Raw genomic sequence first — 18,521 nt, 5'->3', positions numbered from 1 at the left:
TCTCCCTATAGACATTCGATATCTTTTTTTGGAGTAAAACCAGAAGAAAAAACCCTCCTCCCCTCCATTCAGTCCCAGTTAAGCTGTCCCTGCTTTGACCACGGGGGCACTATCAGAGGTGGAAATGGGTATTTTGTAATCTGCGCAGCATCACAATGCAGTCTGATCTCATGCTAATACACAGCAGGAGAGTCAGCAGCAGGAGGGAAACCTGGACCCGAACACAAGAGGAAATCTGCATGTGAAAGCTGCTAGACACAGAGGGGGAGAGGAAGGCGCAGATATGTGAGAGAAAGCACGGCTTTAACTTAATGCGATGATGCAAAGAGACTTGATGAATGTCTTGATTCCTGACTGCTGGGGGCCATCTCAGCACGGACCTCCTTCCATCTATCCGAGAAGAGCATCTTCTAACCTCCACTTATATAGCTGATTTTTTATTTTAAATTAATAAACATATTTACGTATGAACTCAAAAAGAAGTCATCTTAATGAACATAACCCCAGCTAGTAAAAGTTGCAGTTAACCAGTAGAATTAATTTTACATGATGCTAATAGAAACATTGGAGACTTTAAAAGATGAGGGGAAAAATTCAATGAACATTATTTTCTAAAGATGTAAAAAAAAGATTATTTAAAATAAATCATTTCAGTAAATCCCTCCCTTACCTGCTTCATTAAGATTGATGCTGTATTAGATTCAGAATTTAATAAACATCTTCAAATTGTATATTACAGGTACATAGTTATCAAGAGAAAACAGAGCACCTTTGCTTTCTGAAAAATGATTCAATGACACTTTGCAATACAGCACTTTTTATTTATCCATTAAAACCCTTTTCATCATTTAGACAAATTCCTATTTTCTGTTAACCAACCAGGACTTTATCTTCTGTGAAGTCAAAGTATGACTGAGCTTCTGTCTCTAACCGGTGGCTGATTTATTCACAGGATTTAATTTCCCCCAGGATTGAAAATATCCCCCTCACTAGCCCCTCCTAGAGGCCTCCAGAGGAACTCGTGCAGTTTGACCTCAGCATTTAACCCTTGTATGGTGTTCACTTTTGTGTTACTCAGCCTGTTGTGGGTCTGTTTTGGGGTTTTTGATTAGTTCATCCCAATTAGAAGCAATATAAACAGCTGATATGGTTAATATTGGGAGCTCAAGCCTGTTTCTCCTCATCGTTCCCACCAGTCAGCCTCCTCATCAGGAGCTCCTGTCCCAGCTTGTACAAAGCAAAACAATTATTGCATGTGATGTTGCGTCCACCGAGTTCCTTGGCCATGTCCAGGACACCTCTCATGCCTTGATTTTTCTCTGAGTGCCCTCCATCAGGATTCCCACTGTAGACTTGTGAGACTGAAGGTGCACAGGACCTTCAATTTCAATGTATGTCACATAAATGTGTAGGGAGGGGTCACGGTGGGCGGTCGATAAAAGTTGCGCTGCAGAAAAAAAGCCATGCCCAATAAGTCTGAATTTGAGAAAATAACGAATCGGATTATTTTTGTTTTTATAAAAGATTAAAACGGGTCTCAAAGACCAGAACACCATAAAAGGGTTAACTTATCCTAAGTATTTAGGGGCAGTGGGTTTAAAGGAGACCTACTCTTTTTCACTTAACCACTGCTGTTTTTGGCACCCCTAACGTGTATTTGTGTATATGCTGCATCTTGAATCAGGTACAGCAAAAACCATCAATAGTTTGGAGTGCGAAGGGAAGTCACATGCTGGAAATATGTGACGGTGTCTCTTCTCTGCCCCTGCTTCCAGTCTCTATGCTAAGCTAGGCTAACCGCAGCCTGACAGTAGTGGACGACGTGGATGTCCACCTCATCTCACAGAAATCTTGGCAAGAAAGCCAAAAAAGTTCATCATGCCAGAGGTTAAGCTACTTACTGAAAAATGTAAACAGCTTGTCATTTCATAAAATACAGTGACATATTCACACATTGTCCTTATAGTGTTTTACATTCTGGCAGCACTGAGCCTCATGACATTTATAACATACACATTTTACATACGGCCGCACTGTCACAGCCTCATGTTTGAACTTATACATGAACATATTTACTTCACACCTTCAACATGGCGGTCTCTGGGGAGTGACTCTTGTGGCTATTCAAAGAACTGCGTTTCTTCCGGGTTGAACTGGTTTGTGGCTGCTTGGTTATTTCACACCTTTTACTGTGTCAATTGACCTTGCAAATGTCTCAATTCAAGCTACACCACGGGCAAAAACATGTATTTATTTAGCAATGGGAGAAAAGTTACAATGTGCAATGCTAGATCCACATGTGGGGCAATAAACTCTTTCACCAACAAAGGCAGTAACCCTAGCTTGGTGCTAAAACAGGACGGACACGGCTACGTGTCTTAAGACAATGCAAAGTGTTTAAGGCCACCCTTTACATCAGAGTTGTGTGGTTGTGAACACTGTTGAAGTAGAAAACATGCACATTCCTCCAGACTCTCATGCTCCCTCCAAATTGTCTCGGATTGGAGCCCTTGTTGACCATTAATGAGTGGTCTGAAACCCAGAAAAACCCTTTTTATGAAGTGGGTGGAGTAGTTTCTACTCAGCTCATTGGTGAGAGGACCAGCGTGTTTAAAGCCAGAGGTCAGCATTTGCTCACATATTGATGTTTCACAGCCAGTGACTGAAAGTAAAATGATTGAACTGAGAAGTGTCTGAGGAGACGCAGTATACGGCTCTAGTAGCGGTAGAGACTTGTCAATCATAAAGTGATATATCAAAGCCAGCTCTATGGACACAATTAATGAGAATGAGGGTCGTTTACCAATATCTAACTTTGCTGGGCTCCAATATTGAATAAAAAATCAATGCATTTCCCATATCATCATTTGTGAGCTATTAGAATGTTTCCACTTTCCTCGTTTCCTTCTGCATCCTTTGCTGCAGTCTTGTTCATCTTCCAGCTGAGAGTCCACTCCCTGTTTGGCATGCCGTCGTCTTCGTGCGTCCGTCCCATGTGTCTCTGACTCCGGTGCTCGGTGGAGAAACACACCACCTGGTCCTCGTCCGGCTTCTTCCAGCGGCAAATCCTCCACGACTCTCTCCACGCCATCCACTCCTCCATCTCCTCCTGCTCCTGCTCCTCCTCCTCCTCCTCATACTCATCTGCTCCCCTGTGAGCTACTGCCACCATCCACGACTGCTTCCAGGAGGAGAAGGAGGAGCTCAGTTTATGGAACTGCAGATGGAGTGGGACATCGGATTTGCATTTGATTCTCTCGTTGTCTTTCTCCTCTTTCTTGTCTGCGTCCTCGAAGCCGCCTTCCTCCTCTTTTAGTTGGACCGCCATCCCCTCTGTGTCCTCTTTCCCCGTCTCCTCCTCGTCTACTTCTGCCTCCTCGTCTACTTCCTCCTCATCAACTTCTTCTGTCTCCTGGTCTTTGTCTGCTTCGTCCTCTTTCTGTTCTTCGTCCTCTTCTTCTTCTACATCCTCCTCCCTGGTATGTTCTTCTTCATTTCCCTTCTCCTCCTTTTGGTCTACCTCTTCATCATCCTCATCCTCTTCATTGTCTTCTTCGTTCTCCTGTGCGTTTTCTGCTGCTTCTTCCTCTTCATCCTCTTCCTCACCTTTCTCATCCTCTGTATCCACCCCCTCCTCTTCCTCTACATCATGCACCCCCTCCCTGGCTACCTTTTCCTCCTCCAGTATTTCTTCATCTTCATTATACACTTCATCAATGTCCTCTTCATTCTCTTTTTCCACCTCTTCCTCCTCCTCTGTATCCACCCCCTCCTCTTCCTCTACATCATGCACCCCCTCCCTGGTTACCTTTTCCTCCTCCTGTATTTCTTCATCTTCCTTATACACTTCATCAATGTCCTCTTCATTCTCTTTTTCCACCTCTTCCTCCTCCTCTGTATCCTCACCCTCCTCTTCCTCTACATCATGCACCCCCTCCCTGGCTTCCTTTTCCTCCTCCTGTATTTCTTCATCTTCCTTATACACTTCTTTAATGTCCTCTTCTTTCTCTTTTTCCACCTCTTCCTCCTCCTCTGTATCCACACCCTCCTCTTCCTCTACGTCAATTCCCCTGTCCTTAGCTATTTTGTCCTCCTTCTCGTCCATATTTACCTCCTCCTCATCCCCAGCCACATCTTGATAGTCAACGTCTTTGTCTTCTTCATCCTCCTTTTCCTCTTCTTCAGCATTGTCCCCAGCTGTATCAACACTGTTCTCCGTTTCTATCAATTTGTGTTTCAGCTCCCTGTAAATATTGTCCTCCTTCTCATCCTCTTCGTCCGCCTGTCCCTCTTCTTGGTCTACTTCTTTCATTTCAACTTTGTCCAACTCTTCCTCTCCATTTACCATGTCTTCTTCCTCCTCCTCATCTACTTCTTTGTCTTTTTCATCCATATAATCATCTTTTTCTTCCCCATCTACTTTTTCTATAGCATCTGGGTCATCCTCCTTTACTCCTTCTTCATCGTCCTCTTTTATGTTTTCCTCATTATCAGATTGTTGTGTGTCCTCCTCCTCTTCATCTTCATCTTCATCCTCCCCAAAATTTTGGTTTATGTTCTTCTCCTCCACCGTGTGTGCTTTTTTGTCCCACTCCCCCTTGTGTTCTCCCTCATCATCTGCACCCACCTTATGCATTTCATCATCGTTCTTCATCCCTTTCTCCTCTTCCTCCATATTTTTATCTTTTTCTTTGTCCTTTTCATCTTCCTCCTCAATTTCCTTGTCTGCATATTTTTCCTCCTCATGTTTGTTGTTTTTGTTTACTACTTCATCCTTCGCGTCACTGTCCTCCTCCGCCTCCTCCTCCTCCTCCTCCTCATCTACCCCTTCATCCTCATCCTTATCTTCTTCATCTTCTTTGTTAAATTCTCTCTCCCCCTTCACTTGTATTTCTATATCCCTCTCTTCATTGTTGTCCTCTTTGTTTTTGCCAATATCCTCCTCATCTACTCCTTCATCATCATAGTCGTCCTCCTCTTCCTGCTCTTCCTCCTGCTCCTTCTCCTGCATCTCCTCAGCTTCTTCGTCATCCTCCTCATAATCCACTCGTTCATCCTCCTCCTGTCCGTCTGTGTCACTCATCATCTCGTCCATTTTGTCCTCCTCTGGTTCGATCCATCCTTTAGGCGTCTTCCAGGCCTCCGTCCACTCTGTGCTGTCCATGATCTCATTGTCCAGCGTGGACACAAGGAAAAGGTTTTTGTCTTCATGTCTCTTAGTCAGCATGGCACTGTGTCGATGATGGGACTGCAGCGAAGACTTCCACCACCTGTGGATACATCATTTGAGAACAATTGAGCATTGTAATAGCAGCAGGAACGTTTGGGTTCAAACTTATACATGTATACTTCTGAATATACATCCAGTGAGCTGTGGATTGGGTGGAGCCATGCCGGGAATTATGTGATTTAACAAAAATATATGCACTAATCAACAACATGACCATATATTTAACACAATACAAATTACACAACAAAAGACAAAAAGTTGTCTTGGTTTCACACAGGACGCAAACGGTGGTTTCGTGAAAGTCGTGTGTTAATTTCCTCTGACCATCCTATGCTGACTTTCTCCCTCTTTATGCAATGTCAGTTTCTCTAACTGCCTGATGATGGTGACGATGGGTTTACATTGAAGTTAGTTAAAAGCGTAGTTCCCTTATTGCTTAAAGTTGCCTCGGTGCGTCAGTATAATAATCTGAAAGCCCCTGAACAAGCACCAGTACTTGATTTCCACTGCAACAACCTGAAGATAACCAAACCCACTTAGATTCCTTTGTAAAACAGAGACAAAGCAGCTCACACTGTACAGTGTAAAAAATATACAAACCATGTGTGAAAGTTTAATGGTTGAAGTGGGACTGTCTGATTCAGCGAGCTACAGTGACTTGAAAACAATGTGTGCAATTGCTGGTGTGAGTCGAGAGCTTTGAAGAAGGTAACCTTCCACAATGTACTTCTGGAACAGGCTCATTGGTTGAAGTGGAGGATCATCATTACGGTGATTGAAACCACCCACCTGGTCTGCTGCCTGAACCCCCAGCAGGAGCTCCAGTGTTTGCGGCGTTCTTCTTCTTCCTCCCGAGGAGCAGCAGAGAGTAGCCAGGAGTCGCACCACCCGGGCATGAACACATTGTTTATCCTCATCATCACTGTGGTTTCAGAGGTTGCGGTTGTGACGTCTTTGGTTTCAGGCTGAATAACGGACATTTTCCATGAACCCTCCCAGTCGGAAGGCGCTTCCTATTTGATAATCACAATGCACATTTGTAATATTCTGGTCTCTCAGTGATTATGAATCACGGTATCTGACATTTTAAAGGCATAAAGATGAATAGAAAAATGATTTCATCCCCACCTGCTCCTCTAGTTGTTGTACTTTGTCAAACTTGTTGCTGCAGATTTGTTGATAATCAGGCCAGATACGATCCCAATTCTTCTTTTCCTGTCTGAAGGCAAAGTTCATCATCTTCCAAGTACCAGCCCAGACAGGAAGAGAAAACACTTCTATCTCAGTTTGGATATGCATCATTCTTTCAAACAAAATGTCCGACTGGGATTGTTTCTCCTCCGAGCGCTCCAGCTGGGCAGGACTCCTCACCTGAATAAGTGGAACAGTGAAGACACAAGATGATTGACAAAGTGTTATTTGGTGATTTTGGACCTATTGACCAGTTGTCTCGACTCTTGTAATCTAGGAAGGTCATGAATGAATCAGTGTGAGACCGAGGTGGAATGATTAATTAACAGACGGACGGCACCACATGCTCAAGTTTGAACAAATGTCTTAACACTTGATTGAGGTGGTTTAAGGAAGAGTCAAGAACAGGGGGATGAAACCTTTGTTCTGACATGGCACTGATTTAGTCTTTGATGTTTTTGTTGTCTGCATCTTCACTAAATTATATATATATATTTTAGTACTGTCAGTTAAACGCGCTATTAACAACGTTAATGCAAAGCCATTTTAACAACATTCATTTTTTATCGCGAGATTAACGTTTTCTTTAAAAAAAAAATATATATATATATATATTAATTCGTTCATTCAATGAAATTACTTTATTGCACGTTAATGCAGTTGTAACAAAATAATTCTTTACAAAGTTCGTTGCTCACTGGCTCATAATACACACACAGACAAACTATGGGAGGAACCAATGAGAGCATTTGGGGGTGGGTCTTAGAATGCTGCAGCGTGAAACAAAAAAAAATGGAGAAAGGTACCAATCTCTTGCGTGGACATTTTTCTTTTCTTTTTTTGATGGAGATTCTCCAGAGGAAATCCACATGGACAACACAGACTAATGAGTCTCTGCGCTGTAATGTCCAGTACTTAGTGCTTGACTTACTTGTTATAATATTATGAACTTGTTTTTCTACAACAATATGAATAAAACAATATCAAGGGTCAATAAATAACACATGCACAAGATAATTCACAATGTAAAATGAAGGAGGAATAGGACCTGGGTTTATAGAAACACATGCGTTTGAGCTGTGAATACATTCACGCAGGGATGCATAGTTCAGGATCTATCGTCTCACAATCTAGATCATTTAATGAAGTTTAAGTTCAGATTAACAAGTAATATTTGAACTGCTACCATATGAAGGGAATGTTGTTGCTAAAAAAGTGTTTGCACGAATAAAAGTGAGCAATACGCTATTGTGTGTGTAGCTGACAGGAAAGAATAACCACAACTAGCCAAATTAAATACATTCCTGAACACCTCTCCATCTTCTCTTGCCGATCAACTCTACCCGCCCATTCTGTCAGCTTGGCTTGACCCGACTCCTGATACCGGTACTTCCTCTGCAGGGATCACCCCATCACTGTAGTTGGGATTCTTGGCTAATTATCATAACGATGTCAAAACAAACTGCTGTGACATCATCTTTAACGGGACAACGTACAGTGCGTCTTTTTCCTTTTGTCTGCCACCAAGCAGAGAAATGTCTATAAATCTGGCCAATCTGACGACGTGCAGCAATGGATTTTGCATGATGTATTCCCTAAACCTTTTAGCACTATGAGTTACACACTTTTCCCAGAATATGGCACTAAAAGTCTCTTTTAGTACGGAATCAGCAGCTAGTACCTGTTTCCAGGAGTCACTCCATTCATCAGCAGAAGACGCCCATTTGGCCTCCAGTCCGTATTCCTTTGGTTTGTATTCCCCGTTGTTTGTCATCTCTATGGTTGTGAACCCTGGGATCCGGGGCTTTGCCTCTTTGGCCTTCAGGTAAAGATACTTTGGTGGCTTCAGGCTCATCCAGGAGTCTTTCCAGCATATCTTAAAAACATCCACTTCAACTTTACGTTTTGGTGCACGAAGTTTAGGCGAAGCTGCTTTCTTTGGCGGCGGAGGAGGAGCGCGCTCATGTTTGGGTTTGGGAGGAGGGGGGACTACTTTGAATTTGATTTTTGGCTTGTTTTCCTCTTCATCTGCTCCGCTGGTGAGCTTCTTAAAGTCTCCATTGGAAACGAGGGACCAGTGATAATTCCACTTTGAGAAAGATCTGCACATTAAAAAAAATAAAAAGAGAAACAAATGCAATCAACTCATATATATTCCCCTAATGAGAGATCACATAGCTCTGGCAAATACAGACGTGTGTTGCACTCTTAGCTGTGCTGCCAATGTGAATAATACGGCCTAAATAATACCCCTGATTGCCAGTGGCTATTTTAAGTATTGGTTGAGGCACCATTTAGGCACAGGTATCATTTTAAAAGTATCAGTTTAGTTTAGTATGGTAAAAACCCAAATGATACCAATCCCTATTTACTACTCAGTCATGTAGTGTAAAGGCCACAACGACTTCAAGACTCCTAATTACAAAACCAGCGCTCTGAATTACAGAAATCTGACAACTTTAAATGTCTTATAGTGTGAAGGTGACTAAAAATGTACATGAGAATGTCCAGTTATAATTTTGTTTGGCAATATTTTAAAGCTCTTTACTGTTTAAAATTAAATTAATTCATTTTTTGATGGTGCGCAACATGGTCAGTATCATGATTCCAAAAAAGGAAAAGACATGACATATGCTCACATTTTGTGGTCACTTTTCTTCTTCCATTCGGCCTCCTGTTTGCACTGCTCCGCCACGCTCTGAGCTTTCTGCTCCCATTTGTCTCTGAGCGGCCCGTTGCTGAACGTCCTCTTCGACTCCTTGTTTGACAACATCCTGACACACAAGCAAAAAAAAAAACATGCACAGAAACCCCAAGGTATATGTCACTCGTGGTGTTAAGTTGCATTTCTACAGTTCCTTCTCTATGCGGCTGTCTATGGTTCGTTCCAGTGCCGAGGAAGGATCACAAGACATGGGATACTTGACGGTTAATTTTACTGTGGCGCAAGCATCAACTCATTGAGACTTCAGTTACCTTTGAGTAATCCATCACCTTATGGCCCCCACTAATGATTATTTTAAAGAACTCTTAATTTCGCCATAATTGTTTCTATAATATAATAAAAAAAATCCATTTCATGAAAAGTCTCATTCGCTACTTTTCTGACTGCCTTTCCGTCCTGTTTCCCCAGTGAACATTCAAAAAGTGACTGGACAGATGAATAAATCCTTATGTATATGCAGAATTCATACATACCTACAAAACAGGAAAGATGACTGTATTAATCCACTTTTGGTTCAGTCTTCAGTCAGTGCAGTCGATCTCTTGTTGAAGACCGACTGGTCAAACTATGACGCAACACAACAGGCGTCACTATAATTAAACACAGGTCGGCAATGTACTTCAAGGAGCAACAACATCCAGGACACACCACAGTGCTGGGTCTCCAAAGATGGAGATGCGCTTACTATTGGTAGGTTTAACCTTTTTAATAAAGGTGTAATGTGTGAGTTCTAGGAAACGCATTAGGTCTATACCTTATTAAATGTTGAGTCATTAAAAAGAAGCAAACTTCTATCAGCATTGCTAAATGCTAAATTAATTTAACTTGGCGGCGGCCTTCATCGCCACACCTGGCGCACCTACACACCTGCTGACAATCACCACTGCTTAAGAGCCCTGGGTACCGCTCCACTCATCACCAGATTATTCCTCGATCAGTGGAAGTGAATCTCAGCCTTCTGCGAAACTGAAAAGTTGTTTTGTATTTTTTGGTGGACATGTAACATTTGACCCTGTTTCTGTTAATCTTCTTTTTTTTTATGTGGAGCGATCCACAAACAAACAGTTTGTTGTTAAATCTCTTGATCTAAGGATCTAAATATAGCTTGGTCTTAAATTCCTGCCTGTCTGGAAGATGGACTCTGGGGCTTTGCCGTCTTTGTGTGGATAATGAGGCTGACTTATCCAAATAACTGTGACTCAAAGTTAGGAAATGAGCTCATGTCTCAGGCCCTTGCATGTGATGATGGTGAAGAAGACCCCCAATGAAATCTGCTGAGCCTCAAATAACCGTGACCTCAATATCTAAAGTGTGACTTACAACTATGGATACAAGTCTCTGCTCCTGAGATACACCATGTTTTATGTGTCAGAATTGTTGGATGGTGGAATTTATAATCATCAGAAATGCTTGAACGTTCCAAAAGCAGTGGGTGAATGTCCGGGCTCAGATTAATGCGATAAAATATTTTAACGTATTTAACCAAACTTTGTTTACTTCTGGTGTCCGTTCCGGTAACACAAAACCCTTGAATGCTGCAGTCAGTTAGATGAAGATGGAGAGAGCTTTTTGCATTGGAAGTAAAACAAAGGTGCAACATACAGCCGAGAACTGGGCAGAGGAATTCCTCCGTGTGTCAAACAGAAGGGGTACCACTCTAAGACTGATAGTGCTCGAAACATTTTGTTAAGATACTAGGATAGCTGCTAGGCTACTTCCATCTCAACATCTTCTCTGCAGAGGAAAACCACTGTGTCCCTAAAAGATAGTGGTTTGGATAAAGTCCTGTGAAATGATGGAGAGTTGAGAGCAGTGCATGAGGACAGCAGTGATATTAACCAATTAGGTAGTTTAACAAGTTCCACCCAGTGGAATTCGGATGGGTGGTTAAAATAATAATAATAATTTAAGGAATTATTTAAAGAATTTTTAAAAAGTGTCTAACACATATATATGTAGCATGTATTTTAGACACTTTTTAAATATTGTGTACATATGTATGTGTGTGTGTATATATATGTATACACACACACACATACATATGTATAAAATGTTGTACAATCAAAAGAAAACAGATCCGGACCTACCTGACCTCTTTCTGTCTCTTTCTCTCTCAAAGTCTGTTTGTCTGTTTACATTCCCTGCTGTGACCAGTAACAGTTAACATTAAGTTAAACGACTTACACTCCGTCTGCCCTGTATATCTGCTGTGTGGAGAGCAGACTTCCCGGCCTGCTATTTTTACATCACATGTTAAAACGTTCAGAGCTGCAGCGCTAATTTTAGTGTCAGGGTGAGGCAGCGGCAACCATGAGCAGCCAGGAAATGCAGAGAAGCGGCTTGAATTGAATGAAAACACATAAGTGAAATCAACAGGTGCCACAGCATCAACATGTCAGATGTAAGCCTGTCTGAGCCCGTCAGAGACCAGTGCAGTGTGCTAACCAAAGTCGTTCTGAATGCTTAAACAGAGCCTTGACATATACAGTATACTGTCAAGTGTCCAAGTAGGAGCTCCGCCTTCCAACCACCCTCCCCCAGGAAAACAGCCAATCAGTTTACAGCTTGTATCACACTTCTTGGCATACAGTTGTTACAGTAAAGTTTGTACCCCAAAACACGTTTAGGTGACTGACATTTGGTACACTTCAAGATTTGGATTGACATGAGACTCACAGAAAGGTCAGAGACAAATCTTTCGACATAAAAACTAAAAAAGAAAACTAAAATCAATCAAGTGATTTTCAGAAGAAATAACAACTCTGAACCCAGTCAGCTTGAATCTTTTACCTGCTGATGGGAAACATTGCAGAGGTGTGCTAGACTTGTCTTCAATTGCTAACTAAGCGAATCTACACCCCTAAAAAACCTTGATCGTGTGTGTGTTTATGCCAGGCTTCGCGTGTCTCGGGTGTCATCATTGAGATCTGATTGCTCTGTCCAGCCCAAACAACCAAACACTACATCTTAATCTCCTTGTTGTACATGGATCAAAAGCATGATTGCATTTACATTTGTGTTCATAATGCATCCCTGACCACCTCTGACAGTGGGTGGGCCGATTGCAGTACACCTGTACTTTCCCGTGGTCTAATAGCAATCCAATCCCCCAAAATACCTTTTAAGATGTAAAGGGGGTAACAGGGTGGCCATATATTTATATAAATATTTATTTTACTTCAACTGTCCACTAGAGGAAGCCACAGGTCTTCTGATTGTTTCACCTGATGTCGTGACATGTTGTGTGATAATCACTTATCAATCACCACGCACCGCTGTGGTCAGTCCTGAACCTTTAACAAACAAATGCAACATAGACAATAATGTGGTATTAGGAACATTCTACTGCGCAATTAATTGTGCTATTTAGTTTAAGTGCATTTCAATAATGAATGCATGCTTTCACATGCAGGACTTTAACTTGTAGTATTATCATTGCCATGATATCAGTCACGATTGGGAACTCGCTGCACTTTTTTTTCATCTCAGGCAGTCAACGCGGCGCAGTGGGCGGATTAAAAAGTTCTGGGCCCGCACACGGATAATACTGTGTGCTAGTATTTGTACTTTTTCCAAAACATCTCGTCTGGCTTTTCCATTGCCAATTGTGAAAGTCCGAACTCTTCTCCAACTTTATACCACACATTTTTGACTTTCTAACCCTTCATTCTTTTTTTTGTTTAGAAGGAAATGGGCTTCTATAGCAGAGAGAACAAGCATTTGAAGGTATTTAAAGAGCTGCAGAGATGAAAAATGAAGCCACAAAGCTTAAGGATGTGCAGCTTGACTCTGACTAATGTAAGTCATAGATGTTTGTTCTGGACAAGTGGCCTGAATAAAATATAATGTGACTTAAAATATGAAAAAAGGAACACTGTGGATGTTGTTCTAGTTGTCCACTTTGCAGCAGAAGACCCTTTTACCTGTAACAGGATCCTCAGGTCACCCTGCTACTGATGACAGAAAGCCTCACGCCAGGAAGCTCTCAACCAGGCTTCACTACTATTTTTAAAACAACCCCTTTTGAGTTATTCAGCAAGGACCCACTGTAAGAGCCGCTGAGTCAATACAATTTATCTGGAACTAAATCGTACCACAAGTTGCTACATGAAGAAATTCTCTTTAACTGCACCTTGTTGAATATTATTTCAACACTAGTAGGTGCCCATCTAGCACAAATCTACAAGTGTGATATCCACTGATTGCATCTTCATTTCTAATTCTTAGTTGATTGACATGTTGCTCTTAATTTGAGTTACGGTGAAATATTTTTTTTGGAAGATTCAAGGCGATCAGTAAGGACTTCAATGTTATGTCACTGAGAAGAATAAGAAGTTTGTCCTTGTGTCACCCCAGGATGGAACTTTATGCTTTCAGTTTCTGAATAGCATACCTTCCCTTCACGCCCAGGTCCATTTACCTGTCAGTCAACCTCACAGCTAAGTTCGTCCTGCAGCATTTTGTTGGGTGACATTTCTCTGATTCTTGACCCTGAGCCAGAGTATTTGCAGTCAGAGATCATCTATACAACTCTAAAATGGCAAGGTGACAAGTAAAACTACAGCAGATGACTACCCCTAGCTAATTTAAAAAACATACTTTAAGTTGTTTCTTCAGGTTGGGTTGGTTTCTGGCAAGCAGAGGTTGCACTGCACAGTTCCATTCCGTTCTCCCTTCTCTTTCTTTAAAACATTTATTTCCAATTTTAGGTCAAGTTTCTATGTTCAAGCATATTCGGCAGAATACACATCCCTTCATAATTCACAGACTGTGAATTTAGATTTGTTACTTCTGTGTTTTTTCAGCACCATATCCTGGACCATTTACCATTGCTGTGTTTGGTAAGAGTGTCCAGTTGAAGAACACCATTGGAAAAAGGATCCTCAATGATGATTGTCCTTTTAACAATTCGTCCACCAACTTTGTCATGGAAATGAACAATACTTTCAAAATAATAAAGACGCCTGACCTCTTTGAAAAAGAACATCCGAACCCAGATCAGCTGATTATTGACTTCCTGGCACACTGTCATCCATCCCCTGATCTGTTCATACTGGCCATCGATACAGAAAATTCAGAGGAGGAAAAAGTTGTGGATCAAATCAAGCAACTTCAAGAATTCTTTGGAGAAAATTCCACAGAGCATTTGGTCATTCTGTTCGAGGACATCAAACGACTCCCTTCGCACGATCATCTGAAGAAAAAGTTCAAAACCCGTTTGGCGACTGCCAATGAAAACCTCTCCGTGGAATGTAAGAAGTGGTGTTCAGACCGCCCACGCTTCGTATATGACTACAAGAACTACAGTGAAGATGTTGTGAAGAGAAGAAAGGCAGCCCTAGAGAAGATAAGGTTGTATCTTCATTACTATGAAAGCTATTTGGGTCACAATGACATACGTCACCAGTCAAAGGTTTGGACACAGTCCCTCATTCAATGGAATCCAAAAGTGTATCCATACTTTTGACTGGTGCTGTATACATATGTATGTTCATTTCAGACATTTTCAGCCTCTCATACTCCCAATAAGTGGAATAAATCAAATGGTGAATTTGTTAATTTTAGGTATACGGTATGTTAGATAATGAATGGTAGATTTTGTTGGCCATATACAAGGAATGAGTAGGACCAGCAGAATGTCCTTTTTGTTCAGACTGTACTGATGAACCTGTGGCTAAATCACGTTAACACTGGATTTAAAAAACGAGGCTTCATGAAGCTAATATGAGAGACTTGAATGTACAAAGCAGGTTGGGAGGTCTTTATATTTCTATCATCCTGTTTATTGTCTATTTCAGTCAAAATGGCGATCCACTGGATCAACATGGGAGAAAAGGTGCATATATGGATTATTGTTACAATGCATTATTGTAGCAGCAACTGCGACAAAATTCTGTCTTTTGTAATTTGAGCATGTTGCACACTCATCCAACACCTCTAAATATCTAAAAATAAGATATAATAAAACAGTAAGAAACTGATACAAATATGTTGAATCAAATAAGAAAAGCTGCATGTGCAGCGCTTCATACTAAGATGAAACCTTAGAGATAGAGACCCCACTAAAATGTACTTCAGCTCACTGCCTATTTTTGGAAAATGGAAAGAGGCAACAAAGCCAACTAGCTGTGAGAAAGTTTAAAAGCCCTTTATTTTCATAATTGTTTGTTTTTATAAACAGCACGATGTATGTTGCATCCTCACAGGAGCCTATCGCGTGACTCCGCCCACCTCACAAGACGCCTCGGCAGTAGCAGCACCCGGACATCCCGTTGGTACAAAACAACACATACATCAGAGCATAAAGAGATAGAAACTGTGACAGATTCCACGTCCGTCTGTGTTTTGCAGCATGCCTTTGCTTTTTTTGTTGCATTTGCTGATATTCATAGATGTCGGGTTATTAGCGAGGACGCTGTGTGACGTTGTTCTGGTGATGAAATTATTTTAACAGATACAGTGGCCATTTTGCTCTAACTTTATCTTACAGGTAACAGTGTCAGTGAGGCGGGAGATGACATATTTAACATTGTTCTGCTGGGACTAAGTGGGACGGGGAAGAGTGCATCAGCAAACACCATCCTTACTGCCCTCGGCACCAAAAATGAATCCAAACACCTTTTTAAATCTGAGGCAAACTCCATGATGACAACAACCCGGTGTGAGGTCAAATATGTGAAGAACTCATCAAGGGGAAGGGTGAGACTGGTCGACACTCCGGACTTCCTTGATGACACCCTGGAAGACGCTCAGGCGCAGGTCGATGAGTGCAAGAAGTACTGTCAGCGAGAGCAGTGCGTGGTGCTTCTCGTTGTGCAGGCGGGCCGGTTCACGGAGAGCGAGAGAGACATTTTACCGAAGCTGGAGGACGTGTTGGGCTGGAAGATCAGAGAGAAGACCATTGTCCTGCTGACCCATGGGGAGGAACTTGAAGAAAGTCTAGATGATTACGTGAGAGCACAGGCGGGCCTTTTGAACCTCGTTGAACAGTGTGGTGGTCGTTATCACCGTTTCAACAACAAGTCCAAGAAAAATAAGCAAGTCAGAAAGCTCATCAAGAAAATTCCAAACTATGAACACAGTTCTCAATTTTAAGACACAAATGATCATTGCATATTACTTTAGCCTGTATGCGCTGATCAATGCACTACACATGTGCAAATAAAAGGCCTATAAACAGATGTAGAAATGTATTTAACTTCTTCAAGTTTCTTTCAATTGTGCTTTATTATTATTATTATGAATTATTTCACAAGTATATTACATTATGCTGGTAGTGGTCACTGCTACTGCTAATTGTCTAACTTGCAGCAATATGAAAATATAAATATGCCGATAAGCATATAGGAAATCTAACATTGTCTTCTCTGTATTGTCTTAATTGTATTGGTTTAAAATTGCTACATTTCTCTTTTTTCTGTTTTCACAAAGTCATTTTGGGCTCGCTAGAACGGCTTGCTTAGCTTGTCAATTAGCTTCTGAAAGCATCAGTTTGTGCAAGATGAAACTTTCCACTACCTACCTACCTAAATACAGCAGAGAGGATGAATATATAATATAAATATAGCATTAAACACATTATTTTTTTAAGTTATCGTGTGTGTGTGTGTGTGTGCATCATTGTTTAGTCTTTAAGTTGATTCAAAGCTGTTTCACAGCTGCCTTTAAAAATATTTCACAATCAGGAGAAAACAAGATCTGTTCAGCAAGATGTTTAACGTCAGTTAGGCAAAGATTTAAACCAGTCCATTACTTCTTCTGCAAAGTTCCAGTTCAGCATCAAACTTTAATTCCTCCAGCTTGACCAAAGTTTTTGGTGGCAGCGTTGCTTCACCTTTTCAGTCACTTCAGTGTATTTAACATTTTTTTTAACCGCCAAAAGACTGTTACGACCAGCTCGGAAGCCGCAACATAAAGATGGACACCAAGGTAGCGCCCCCCCCCAAGGAGACAGTTTATTTCAACACAGGACCAGCATAAGGTGCAACTCAAACTCAAGACCAGGATCTAGTGGCAGGCAGATGAGAGAGAGATGGTGAAACAAGGAGGCGCTTATATAGGTGAAGTCCACACCTTCATCCAGGTGCCCTCAATGACTCATCAGGGAGCTGCACCCATGACTCACAGACATCGAATACACACATGTGCACACAGACACGCATTCACAGCAGGACATTGCATTAGACGTAACAAGACCCAGACACATTTTCTCTCTCAGCTCCTCCTGTCCAGAATGAGCATTCACCTCTGCCAAAGTTTGAACAGTGTTTCAATATTTCATGTAATAGATTCATGAATCTTTTCTCTGTGGAATAGCAGCTGGGGCTCAGTTTAACCGACTTCATTAATCAGAGATTACCAACACAAGTTGAGTTTTGTGTGGCCTAAAAAAGAAAGACTCTTCTCCCAAACAACTTTTGCTCACATCGTCCTGCACTTGATGTTATAGATGAACAATAAACACATATTCGGGGTCTTGAGATGTCTAGTCTGGTATTTGAGTGACTTACTCGTGTTCCTATTCAGAGGTTGGACCTGTTACTTGTGTCCTGTTATTGCCCACCAGATGTCACTCTTGTTTGATTTTTCTCTTTCTCTTAGTTGCAGCCCAAAGTCCTCTGTCAGAGCTGTGAGCGTCAAAGCTGCATGAAATATGAAAACACTGTTCAGCACTGTCTGCTGTAGGGCAGGGGTTCTTAACCTTTTAATCTTTGAATTAATTTGATTAACGCTTCAGCAGTCCTTTATATCTTCTTCACATGACAACAAGTGGTCATCTCACGGACACATCTTTCGAGTTGCGCAATCTCCCAGGACCTGAACTAGGCCTCCAACATCAACAACATCAGGAAAAAAGCCCCGGTCAATAAACAGAACAGACTACACCGGATCATCCTTCTTCAGGTCTAACGGTTTAGGGGAGTAACAATGTAAAAAATAACCGATTTGTTTTGACGTTGTGTGGGTGACGTGACATGTATGGATGTAAATCTGTGTCATCGGATTTTGAAAGAAAAAGGTGATTGATTTTCTAGCACTGAATATTTCCGCATTGAAATAATGTATCTCAATTATGTATGTATCTGAAATAATTAAACCGCAAAAAATTAAACCGCAAATAAATCTTTATTTTAACGTTGAATTATTTGCGGTTGAATTTTTTGCGGTTGAATTTTTTGCAGTATTTTAACGTTTAAAAACATTTAGATACATAATTTCAATGCGTTAATATTCAGTGCTCGAAATTCAATTACCTTTTTCTTAAAAAAAAAAACCCCGATGACACAGATTTACTTTCATATATGTGGCAGCAAAGTGCTGTCCCATTCCCATTTACACCACTAAAGCCCTCAGAGACACTCAACCACTTCCCAG

General features: G+C 41.3%; 2 protein-coding genes across 5 annotated transcripts; one reads left to right on the top strand and one right to left on the bottom strand.

Moving 5' to 3' along the window:
- Positions 1 to 817: 817 nt before the first annotated feature.
- Positions 818 to 11,431, bottom strand: LOC119227068 (glutamic acid-rich protein-like). 3 transcript variants are annotated; one of them, XM_037485525.2, is made up of 7 exons: positions 11,234 to 11,431; positions 9,620 to 9,711; positions 9,061 to 9,195; positions 8,103 to 8,523; positions 6,359 to 6,601; positions 6,020 to 6,243; positions 818 to 5,270 (listed from the first exon to the last, which is right to left on the bottom strand). In XM_037485525.2, exons 3-7 carry the CDS (start codon positions 9,192 to 9,194, stop codon positions 2,864 to 2,866), a joined length of 3,429 nt encoding a protein of 1,142 aa, XP_037341422.2. In that variant the 5' UTR covers position 9,195; positions 9,620 to 9,711; positions 11,234 to 11,431; the 3' UTR covers positions 818 to 2,863. The 3 variants fall into 3 exon arrangements, with proteins under 3 accessions (XP_037341422.2, XP_037341423.2, XP_037341424.2); XM_037485526.2 differs by having other exon boundaries at positions 11,239 to 11,431; XM_037485527.2 differs by having other exon boundaries at positions 11,331 to 11,386.
- A 1,342-nt stretch (positions 11,432 to 12,773) lies between these two features.
- On the top strand, positions 12,774 to 17,694 carry LOC134107213 (GTPase IMAP family member 8-like). Of its 2 annotated transcripts, XM_062558845.1 has the most exons (5): positions 12,774 to 12,944; positions 13,952 to 14,498; positions 14,945 to 14,982; positions 15,353 to 15,421; positions 15,637 to 17,694. In XM_062558845.1, exons 2-5 carry the CDS (start codon positions 14,074 to 14,076, stop codon positions 16,239 to 16,241), a joined length of 1,137 nt encoding a protein of 378 aa, XP_062414829.1. In that variant the 5' UTR covers positions 12,774 to 12,944; positions 13,952 to 14,073; the 3' UTR covers positions 16,242 to 17,694. The 2 variants fall into 2 exon arrangements, with proteins under 2 accessions (XP_062414829.1, XP_062414830.1); XM_062558846.1 differs by lacking the exon at positions 15,353 to 15,421.
- The last annotated feature ends 827 nt before the right edge of the window (positions 17,695 to 18,521 follow it).

This window comes from Pungitius pungitius, chromosome 18 (assembly GCF_949316345.1).
Source record: "Pungitius pungitius chromosome 18, fPunPun2.1, whole genome shotgun sequence".
Lineage (NCBI taxonomy): Eukaryota > Metazoa > Chordata > Actinopteri > Perciformes > Gasterosteidae > Pungitius > Pungitius pungitius.
This window is presented reverse-complemented; position numbering and strand designations above follow the sequence as displayed.